The 12,063-nt window shown below is 45.1% G+C and overlaps 1 protein-coding gene and 1 long non-coding RNA gene across 2 annotated transcripts in view; one reads left to right on the forward strand and one right to left on the reverse strand.

Annotated features, from left to right (window-relative positions):
- Window positions 1–12,063, reverse strand: part of LOC119460513 (intermembrane lipid transfer protein VPS13A) — a 1,139,096-nt gene that overhangs the window by 968,933 nt on the left and 158,100 nt on the right. The window contains exon 17 of the mRNA XM_037721434.2: window positions 790–857. Coding sequence (XP_037577362.2) covers window positions 790–857 — 68 coding nt within the window. The remainder of the gene's footprint in view (window positions 1–789; window positions 858–12,063) is intronic.
- Window positions 1–12,063, forward strand: part of LOC125947490 (uncharacterized) — a 409,960-nt gene that overhangs the window by 316,169 nt on the left and 81,728 nt on the right. The window lies entirely within an intron of this gene.

The raw sequence follows: 12,063 nt of genomic DNA on the forward strand, positions 1-12,063 counted from the left end.
ACGTTGACCTTTTGATAAAAATGAGATTTCTTTACGCGCGCACGATAAAATATATTCGCACAACAATGTAAATCCGTCACTACTCGTTTTTCGCGATGTCGCGTTCATGTGGTTGCTCCACGCTGCGGCACGACAGCGCGACAGGGTGTACCTGTCGCTTGAATATCGCGTGCATGCGGTTGGCCCTTAAAGCTTAATTTAGGACTGAACATGGTGAGAAAGTTACTTTTTTGCAACCTTGGAAGTATTTTCTGGAAAAGCACTTGATTTCACAGTTGAGAATTATTTTTAGCATAAGTTAGAGCAACGGGAAAAAATAGTAAAAAAATATTGTGGTTGAAACATCAATGACGTTTATGAAAAAAAATCTGAAAACGCACAATTTTTTGCTTTCTTACTGACCCAATTACACATGGAAAATTCATAAATGCATTCAACATCGACGTCACATGAAAGAACCATGCCAGTGGAATATTCTAAAATAAGATTTGTCATTGTACCTAGTTTCAACTGGAGTTTAAAGAACTTATTTCCAACCAACATCTGCTTCTTCAGGAAAACTTCAGAGCACTTACGTCACCGAAACTTTCTTTTCGTGAAAAATACTTCAGTGAAACCTCATTCACACAATAGCCAACTAGTCCAATTTTTCACGAGAGGATCATCGATGGTCACCTTTTAGGGTCTGGGACATTTCGCGTGGAATGACCCATGTGTGTTTTCACGAAATTAAAGATGTCATCATCGTCAAAACAAGTGCAGAAAACGAAGAGAACACAGTTTACTTACTTTTGGAATGACCCATACTCGTGCACAACAAAGTATGGCGACTTGAGTTCAATATTAAAGAGGAAAGTCTGAAAAAAGAAAAAAGAAAGAGCATTATGGGAGGCAACCTAACAAATGTAAGCGATTGCAGCAGAACTAATACAGGAGAATTCCGTTAAATCGACTGCATTAGATTTTTTCACTAAATTCGATTGTGACCGAAAATCCCAGCTAGCACCTATACATTTCTATGGGCCAATACTTTTATTATTTCAATCTGGGAATTGGTATTTTGTAGATAATTTGAACTTTACTGGCTGGCAAACATGCCTGACCCGAATGGCTACAGTGTCTGTCTTGCAAGCGATAAGAGACAGCGGAGTGTGTTGAATGCATTATCTGCCGCCAAAAATATTTTTTCTGCCTTCCCTAGGAAGACTTTCAAGCGAAAACAGCAGCTCACAATGAATGATTACCGTATTTCTTGCAAGATTGGTCCGCAAATTGCCTGAGCAGTGCAGTGGTATATGAAACCACATTTGCAGCATTAGCAACAGCCTACCATCAGAGTATCATTGGAATTGCCATCACAAGATAGCAATGAGGACACCGCTTCCAGTCTTTCAATATGAAAGCTCATTAAAAAAATGAGTTACTTTATATGCTAAGTTAGTAGCAACAAAGACAAGCATCGTGAATTTTTGGCATTTCAGTGGCTTGCATCAATATGAAGTAACTGACAATGAAGCCAGAGAAAGCATAGGGCAAGTCAATTGTTTTGTTTAATTGAAATATAGAAATTATAAAAAAAACTTGCTAGAGGTAGAAAGTGAACTCACTTCCCCAAAGATTTCTTGTAACTAAGAAAAAGTTTAGCTCCCTCAGGTCCCCTTATTCTCCTCGGAGACTTGCATGATTAGTCTAGGTGTGGGCCACCATTCTGTTTGCCATCACGGGACAATCATTCGATAAATGCAGAATATGTACTGCACAAAGGACATTTTGTGGTCTGTAGACAGCACTAAAGAGCGGTCCATAAGTCACAAAGATACACATTAGGCATAAATATATTACCATTTTCCGAGATAAGTTAGCTGGTATTTTTTTTTTTTTTTCGATAGCCAGAATCGGAGGCATGCTACATATTTCTAGGAAGAAAATTGGGCGCACTTTAGATTCAGGGATACGTTATAATCGGGTAAATACTGCCGAATGAAACAGTAGTGTACTCACTTTTACTTATTTCAACCCTCCAAATAACTGGATTAATTCTGTCAGTCCCGTGAACTGCAGTTGCTCTTAACAGTACACAGATGATTAGCCAAAGAGTCCATAAAAGTGCTAACCGTAAAGCATTTAAGAGAGCGAAGACTGAAGCTATGCAAATATGCCATCTTAGCTCACTAGGAGAAAAAGTCATGGTACTTGATAGCAGTGCACTGGCACAGAATTGCGTGCAGTCTTTGCTTGATGAAGACCGCAACACAGCATTTGTTGCTTACACTAGGGTTTCTGGAATTCCCCAACAAAGTTACTGATAAACATTTGGCAATACAAGGCAAACGATGCATTGTCACTGCAGGAAGTGCTACACAGCTGCAATCCTTTCCAAAGGGCAATCAAGAAGTCACTGTGCACCTACTTGAGAGAACACACAGGGCATATCAAAGTGGCTCAATAAATGGCAGAGTGTGCCAAGATATTATCTAAGTAAAATCTAAAAAGTGCCCCTATGGTCAGTCAAGAATGCTGCAGAAATCAAAACTCCCATCATCCTTGTGGCCCTCTCTCAGCTGCTATGCAAGCACTAGATGGGTTGTGCAGGTGCAATATCAATGTGGGTCTCCACATATACGTGGTATATCAGGACGAGCGGCATTGCTGGTTGGCGGGTGACCCAAACAAAGAGAAGCGCCAAGGTGCTGAGTGCTCCCAGCCAGCCACGTCATTTTTCTATTATATACAGTGCAACCTCGTTCATACAATCTTCCTGGGAACTGGAAAATAAAGCGCATCATCCGAAAATCCTATTATCCAACGTATTATCCAACTAAATCGTATTATCGGGAAAAGAAAAAGAAACGTATCATCCCGAAAAACGTATTATGCAGAATCGTATCGATGTCACGGTGACGTACAAGTTACACAAGGTCACCAGAGGAAGGTGCTGGCACAAACAGAAGTAAAACTGAAATTGATACACCAAGACACAACAGATGGCAGCCACCCTGAAATGTTGGAAAGCATGCACCACCCATTTGATGGTCAACAGTTGGGCAACAATATGTGATGTTGGGAAGTAGTCCATGTGGAAGTCACCTGCCTTGCTGTTGTTAGTGTTGTCTACTTCTTCTTCTTTCTGGGGTTTTATGTGCCAAAACCAGTTCTGATTATGAGGCACGCCGTAGTGGAGGGCTCCGGATTAATTTTGACCACTAGTGTTGTCTATAAGACCCTTTGTACCTCAATGTGGGACCTCCATTGTCCACCACAAGCTTTCTGCTACAAAGCCTCTGCACTGCAACTCTGAGCATGCCTAAGCCTCATTGTGCATTTCAGCAGCAGATACTCCACAGGAAGAGAAGTGGTAGCAGCTGAAGAAGAAATGCTCGTAGCGACAAGGTGCTGCCCAGCAACAGTACACAAGGACCATGCCCTGTCTTTTAGATTCTTGTCGATGACAGAAGCTTTGGCAGAGAATGACACGCTGGGCGTAGCCCTGTTGGAGCATGCCGCGGGCTGCTCAGCTACAAGGACACGTGCCAGCATCTCGCAAATAAAATAAACTGTGCGGTAAAGGGCTTCTCATGTCATGAAGCGTGCCATGTACTTACGCTTGACATTTGTTACATGGACTCAGAGATATGGTCTTACATCCTGTGGAGTGCAGGGCAGGGCATGGTGCTTGGCATAGGCTTTTTAGACTGAACTGGCAGCCTATTGACAGCAGTGAGCACAGGCAAGACTGACCAAGCATCTCAAAAGCAAACAGTTGTTGTTGGGAAAACAAAAAAGCCTCGCGTTTTGTTACTGCTGTGAATGTGTACGTTGTGTTTTGTGCATGTGTGCCAGTCAGTAGCAGCTAGGTTTGCATGTGCTCTGAAAGGCCATTGATCATACAATCTAAATAGGAGCTAGACCGAGCACAATGCACCAGAAATGAAAAAAGGTTGTGCAGTTTTATGGCAGTCACCAGGTCATGTGCACATAAAAAAAAAATGCAGGCATAAAAATGCGATTAACCTTGTCGCCAGCAGTCTGTCACCCATTTTTGTTGCTGAAAGCTTTCACAAGCAACATTGTTGCCGTTGGCAACCAAGACTGACTAACGTGTCTGAAGACTTGTTGGCTTGTCGTTGGGAAACATTTTCCATGGTGTGAATAGTGTCAAAGAAAACGTTTTCCCGAAGGAAGGACCAATGGCAGGAGCGTCACACCTTTCCTACTACTCATGCGCCAAGTACCCATATGCCCCAAGTGCCACAAAAATCCTCCTAGCAGTGGATTTCAGAATCAGGGAAGTAGCACCACTTTTCAGCACCACGTTTGGGCTTGCCATTTCGTGCCACTTGTATAAAAAAACTTTAAAATTACAATTACTTCGTCACACACCATAGTTTGTTACAAAGTTTGACTGTAGAATGTTCTGGCATGAGACGCTTTTGAAACACGGCTGTATGCACGGTCGTTGCAGGCATCCTAGGTTTTGTTGATGCTGAGTGATTAGTCTCATTGTAAGCCTTATCTTGTTCGCCACTTGCAAGAACACTGCCTCGAAGGAATCATACAGGTAAAAGTTTAAATATTCACATGTGCAATGAGAGAAACTTTGTTGCAGAGAGAGAAAGAAAGGGAAAGAAAGACAAGGAGGTTAGCCAGTGAAAAATACCGGCTTGCTACCCTGTACTGGAGAAAGGGGTAAAGGGAATGAAAGGTGATAGAAGAAACAAAAAAAAAAATAAGAAACAAAAAATAAAAAATAAAATAAAATAAAATTGATGCAGAATGAGCTTTAGATTTCGAAATTGCAAGTTGCTAAAATTTTCTTTTTCTTTTTGCCAATTTTCGGTTTCATAATACCCGTGTCTTTGGCTTCTGGGTACCTTTTCGAAGAGCAACAAATTTATATTCCGTCTAGGTAACACCAGTAGAAGGCTTTAAATTCAAATACAATTTATTGCCGATACGTAGATGAACATTTTAGACATTTTCAAATCTGTAAATTCAGATGAAAATTGGGACTTATAAGAATAATTAGTGTTGCTCAGAAAACACAGGCTTTTGATTGCTGTCACTGTCCCTTGAAGGCACCTCGTTTTCAGCATTGAAGTCCTCTTAATCGGAGGTAGAAAGAATAGAGTAATGTAGCATAAAAACAAGACACGGACAGTGGAAGCGAGGCACACAAGCGCTAGGACGAGAAGAAGTTCATAAACTTCTGCGTCACTAAAAAAAAATCATGCAAACTTTTTGCACAGCCCGCCATGTTGGAAAACAAGAGACGCAAGCAACACCGACAGTTGATAATGAAGACAAATCTTACCAGAATAATTTAGTTCCGAGTAGATGCTGCAACCGATCAACGAATGTTTCACGTTCCCAAATTGTCTCAGGCCCATGTGCATCAGCAGCCAAGCGAGTCCACTCGAGGCATGGCACTTAAGCCCTGAAGCGTTTTGGACGAACTCTGCTGTTCAACGTGACGCTGGTTAATTTTGCTTTGGACGTGCTCAGCTCATCAATGACATATCACGTTTTCAAGGCGAACTCAGCATGTAGACTTTGTTTTCCTTCTACTACATAGACAGCTGCAGTGCCACCGTTAGAAATCTGCAACTATTTTGCCTTTTTTTCTTTTTTTACATGGATGTCGGTACTTACTTCAGTGCCTTAAAGATTACATTGAATCAGTCTTCCTGTTCTACAACGTAGGTATATGGCAGCCATTTCGTCAGCGCTGAATGGGCACGTTAGTGCAGTCTTTGTTATCTACTACATAGATGGCAGCACTTTGTCAGCACTCAAAGACCGCGTTATTGGAATCGAGCGATTTTGGCGCCTTTTGGCAGATCTGAATGATGGCATCTCCCCCTGTCAGCTTGCATGTGAGGTCGCACGTGGAATAGAAAGCCGCTGCTAGACTCTGAACTGCCTTAGAAGTGCTAGAATGCACGAAAAACCTTTTTTGGGGAAGAACTTTCCTTCGCAGAATAGCTGATCCATCTTTCCATCTTTCTGGGGTTTCACGTGACAAAACCAGTTCTAATTATGAGGCACATCGTAGTGGAGGGCTCCGGATAAATTTTGACCACCTGCGGTTCTTTAACGTGCACTACAACGCAAGTACACGGGCGTTTTTGGATTTCGCCTCGATCGAAATGCGGCCGCCACGGCCACGATTCGATCCCGCGATCTCGTGCACTGCGGCTTGAAACAGGATAAAATAAAGCATTTTTTTCGTTTCGAACTGTACCGTTTGTAGCAATGACAAATGCATATATGTTGAATAGTGAAGAGGTAAAATGAAGTTTTCACGCTTGGCTCTTTCCCTACCGCGTTCATTGGGCATCGCTAGCCCGCTATCAATGGTTTGAAACGCCGCTTTCGAGATCTTCTGCACCGCTCATGGACGCACTATGCCATTGGACGTGAAGGAGGAGAACTATATTTTTGTTTCCTAAGCAGTTCGCTTTTTTCCCATTTGACAGTGATTTTGGAACATGCTCAGAATCTGGTTCCCCACTTGACTACTTTCTTGAGAAGCAGCAACTGCTTCGACTAGCTGAACCAGAGCTGCCATTAAGATACAAAAAAAAAAAGGGTACAAGCGTACCCCGGCCTGGCGTTCGGCTTCCTTCAGGGGTGATACGCTTGGGAAAGGAGCCTGCGCCCTGAATTCCCGTCGAAACCAACGTGAGCACGGAAATAAAGTGATGTCTGTGGCGCTCCCATGGTGGCCATTTTCCCATGTGGCGCCTTAAGCACCTATTGAGGTGGGGACGCCTTCGGGTTGAGGTCAAACACCCCTTTCCAAGCGTTGAGGTCCCATAATGGCCGAGCACCAGGCCGGGAGCGCGCTTGTACCTATTTTACCGGTAGGTACCCGGCGGCAGCACTTGCCTCCCACAGCCGCGGCGGATGCTCGTCTACAAGGCCGTCTGTGGTTGGACAAGAGGCGCCCAGAGACAACAGCTGAAATCTCTATTGGGCCCTCTTTCGAGATGTGTACCCCCACGACAGCCGAGCACCAGGCCAGGGGACATCTCTGCCCATTAGAAAAACCGGTGGGTTCCCGGCGGCACCGAGATTTGAACTCGGTACCTCCCGCATACGAGGCGGATGCTCTAACGCTAGGCCATCGCTGCGGTGTTCACGTAGTTCACGGCCGTGAACTCGTAGTTCACGGCCTCCCAAAAAATTTGCAACGGTATGCACAAATAAAAGGGCCGGAAATACTCGAAGCACTACTATACTAGAGCTGCTACAAGCATTCCATCACTACTGGTGTGAGAGGAGCTGCAAAATGTAGCCAGATCTTCAGGAACCAGTCAGATTCTCAGTCCAGCAACTCGGACATAGGGTCAGCACAAGTTAAAGATAGTGCAAATATCAGACTTTGTGCAACCGACTCAAGAAGTGACGCCTTGCAGTCATCAATACTGTTCCAAACAGAAACAAATTGCAACAAAGCCTCAGTGTGTTCAACTGAAATTAAACAAGACCGTCTTACTGATTTCTTCAAGTTTACTTCACATACAACTTGAAGTGATGGACAGAACCTGCGAGCTCCTGTCAACAGTGGAGCTTCAATATCAATACTCAAGAGAAGCAGAGCAAATGCAGAAGACATTCTTCACAGGAAGATCAGTCCTTGTACAAAATTATGACGGTCGTGAAAAGGAGCACTGCTAATGAATAAGCTTAAGGCTAAAATATCAGTCGCAATACGCAGAAGTTGTGCCTTGGTGATAGAAGGCGTTGTATAGGACTTTCTTCACTTTCGCCCGGACATGAAATCGTTGAGGCCAAACATTCATTGGGACGACACTGTGTCTAAGCCCCGATGAAGATAATCAGAAACCTATGACTGATGCAATCTGAATTTGCAGGCTGTAGAACGGAGACAGTATTCAGAAACTCTACCTGGTATTGTTCTGCTTGGGAGGCTATCCTCCTAGTACCACCAAGTTTGAAGTCCCCTTTAAATTACACGACACTACTATAGTCTGGAGAAAGCCATACAACCTAGCGAGAGAAAAGAAGACAAGGCTAAAAGAAAAGCTTCAAAAGATGTTAGATGCTGGTATCATCCATCCATCTGTATCACCGTTTGCATCGCCAATCACGATCGCCCCAAAAGAAGAAGATAGCCTCAGACTGTGCACCGACTATAGAGCGATCAACAACAAGACACATCTGATCCCATTTGCAATGTCTAGCCAGCCACTTCAGAGCATTTATTTGACACTACGCTGTGAAGACACAGTACTTAAAAAGGTTGACGCAAGAAGATGTACCGTTTCAATAGACAGAAGAATACGACAGCATGTACGAAGAGTTGGTACAGATACTTTCTTCTAGCCTTGTGCTTTGCCTTCCATTTTGCTTCCATTTGAACTAAATACAGATGTGTCACATTATGGAATCGAAGCAGTTCTGTATCAATAAGACTCCACCCAGGCTACCAATCAACAGCTTCGTGTGGTGCATTACTACAGTTACACTTTTACCAAGCTGGAAGTAAACTATACAAAAACTAAGAAAGAAGCTCTCGCTGTCCTAAAAGCCATTCGGTACTTCCGCTCCTACTTAAAGGAACAAAATTCGAGCTCTATACTGATCATGGAGCACTGAAACACCTTTTGAAGTTGGCGGAACTTAAAGGAAAAATTGCACGCTGGGTGAACGAGCTTCAGGAGTTGTAATTTTGAAGTCATTCATCGCCCGGGGGCTTCCATGAAAGACGCTAATGATATGCCAAGGTTGGTGGTCACACCTGTTTCAGTTCACCAAGAAGCAATAAATGCCATGAAACTTTTGGAAAGAACTGAAGCACTCCAGCCCACAGTGAAGGGAAAGTTGCAGTGCATCTCACCCTTGTATGGAAAATCTTGGACCTCTACCATAATAGCCCTCATTCAGGTGGACATGATGGGTTTTGGAGAACCTACATGAAGCTCACTAAGCAATTTACATGGCGTCACATGAAATGAGACACGAATATGTATGTGCAATCATGTCATATATATATATATATATATATATATATATATATATATTATAAGACCGAGACCGACCAAGCTGTGAAGCACTTTTTATTCCAAAAAGGAAAGCGCCCCAGCTCATGCGGGAAGAAGTAGAAGAACCGGGAAGATGATGATGGCTATGTACGAATGAAAACGACGAAGTACGTTAATAGTGCTTACACTAACTTCCCCCTGTCATGGAAGCGGCCAGCCTGGCCGCAGATTAGAGATTATCTAAACGGGGAGTGAAGGGCTTCATCCGCGAGACGTGAACAATTTCGGCATTCCGGCGGCGCCGGTCAGTGAGGGCGTGTACTGGGCGCACGAGATAGTTCACTGCAGATGTTTGCTGCACAACGGTGTATGGGCCAATGTAGCGTTGAAGAAACTTCTCACAGAGGCCTGGAGTTCGGACTGGAGTCCAAAGCAGGACTTGGTCTCCAGGGTGAAAACGGAGGTCACGGCGTTTGTTGTCGCAGCGACGCTTGCACTCAGCTTGGGTAGCTTCCGTGCTTTGCCAGGTGATTTGACGGCAATGTGCAACTTGGGCAGCAAAATCTTCTGGAAGGGACGCGTTAGGTGAAGAAGGCACTAAAAAGAATTCTCTGTCGAATATGGTGGAAGGAGATCTTCCATAGACAAGGAAGAAAGGGCTGTAACCGGTAGTCCGTTGAATAGCAGTATTATATGCGAATGTCACAAAAGGAAGAATTTTATCCCAGTCAGTGTGGTCAGGACGGATGTACATGGAAATCATGTCAGACAGCGTACGGTGGAAGCGCTCAGTGAGGCCATTAGTTTGCGGATGACAGGTAGAAGTAGATTTGTGCACGGTATCAGCGGCCCGAAGAACTTCCTCGAGAACTTGGGAAATAAACGCCTTGCACAGTCACTCAGAAGAACGCGAGGAGCCCCGTGGCGCAAAACGATGGAGCACAAGAAAAAGTCAGCAACCTCAGCACGGTAGGGGATCGCAGAGGGGCAGTCTCAGCATATCTGGTTAAACGGTCGACCGAAGTGACAATCCAACGGTGACCGGAGGGTGTCAAAGGCAAGGGACATATAAATCAATGCCAACAAATTCAAATGGTGCGTCCGGACAAGGGAGAGGTTGTAGTAAACCGGCAGGAGCGGATGTCGAGCGTTTTCGGTGCTGACATGACGCACAAGAGGCAATGTATTTGGCCACCGTTGTGGATAGGCCAGGCCAGAAGCAGCGGGTCTTGATGCGGTCGTAAGTCTTGTGGAAGCCTAAGTGGCCAGCCGATGCGTCGTCGTGAAGTGCCTCTAATACTCGCAGGCGAAGGCAGCGAGGTAGAACTGGGACCCCCCGGTGACCTGTTGGGTGATAAACGTAGCGGTGTAGCACGCCATCTTGCAGGCAGAATTGTCGAAGTTGGCGTCGCAAGCGGCTGTTGGGTGGTTCAGCGCATCCATTAAGGCGATCCATGAGAGGTCGACAGTAGGAGTCGGCCCGCTAAAGCAAGACGAAATCAGAGCGTGATGAAAGCATAACTAGGTCCAGGGGCGTTATCGAGAGCTGGTGTGAGGCAGGCGTAGCATCGGAACGACGTGGTGGGGAAGACGACGACACGTTACCGGGAGAGAGCGAGAGTGGGCAGCGAGACAATGCGTCTGCATCATGATGACTTTTTCCAGACTTGTACGTTATTGTAAAGTCATATTCCTGCAAGCGGAGTATCCAGCGTCCTAAGCGTCCTGACACGTTTTTTATTGATGACAGCCAACACAGAGCATGATGGTCGGTGACGATGGTGAAGTGGCGACCATAAAGGTAGGGGCGAAATTTCTGAATCGACCAAACGATAGCCAGGCACTCTTGCTCTGTAATGGTGTAGTTCCGCTCAGCTGGAGAAAGTGTGCGGCTGGCATATGCGATGACTGGCTCTTTAGAGGCTGCATTGCGTTGCAAAAGTACTGCACCAATACCTTGTGCGCTTGCGTCAGTATGTAGTATGGTGGGGGCTCGATCATCGAAGTGGCGAAGCACTGGTCTGGAAGTAAGATGTTGCCTAAGAGCTTGAAAAGCCAACTCGCATTCGTTAGTCCATGTGAAAGAAGCACTGGTAACCAGTAGCTTGTGTAGAGGAGCTGCTATTGCAGCAAAGTTGCGTATAAATCGACAAAAATATGACGCCAAGCCGAGGAAACTACGTAGATCTTTCTGCTGCTGGGGGCGAGGAAAGTGGAGAACAGCACTAACCTTTCGGGGTCTGGCTGGATGCCATCTTATGAGACGACGTGGCCCAATACTTTTATGCTCTTGCTTGCAAATTTGCATTTTTTTGTATTGATCTGCAGACCAGCATTTGCAAGGCACTTGAGAACTTCGTTTAATCGATGAAGATGTTGGCTCAAGTTCGACGAAAAGACGACAATATCGTCCAGATAACAGAGGCAGGTCTTCCATTTTAGTCCACGAAGTACGTTATCTATCATGTGCTCAAATGTGGCGGGAGCGTTACAAAGGCCAAAAGGCATCACGTTAAATTCATAAAGTCCGTCTGCTGTAGCGAATGCGGTCTTTTCTTTGTCAGTCTGATTCATCGGAATTTGCCAATATCCTGATCGAAGATCAAGGCTGGAGAAATACTCCGCCCCTTGCAGTGTGTCCAAAGCGTCGTCAATTCGAGGTATTGGATATACGTCCTTGCGTGTGATATTATTGAGCGCTCGATAATCGACGCAAAAGCGAACTGAGCCATCTTTTTTCTTTACAAGAACCACGGGAGAAGCCCAGGAGCTAGATGAAGGTCGTATTATCTTCCGCGTAAGCATGTCAGCAACCTGTTGTTCAATGACCCTCCGTTCGGACAGCGAGACACGATAGGGGCGTCGTCGTATGATAGCGGACCCATCGGTTTCGATGCGGTGTGTAGCCACAGAAGTTTGGCCCAACACAGAGGAACCGCTATCGAAACAGGCTTTGTGCTTCGCCAAGACCGCCAGTAAGGCTTTGGACTGGGCGGCGGTTAGGTCAGAACCAAGAACGGCAGGGAGAGGGAAAGAGTAATCCAAACCTGAGGTT

The sequence above is a fragment of the Dermacentor silvarum genome, chromosome 8, assembly GCF_013339745.2.
Source record: "Dermacentor silvarum isolate Dsil-2018 chromosome 8, BIME_Dsil_1.4, whole genome shotgun sequence".
NCBI lineage: Eukaryota > Metazoa > Arthropoda > Arachnida > Ixodida > Ixodidae > Dermacentor > Dermacentor silvarum.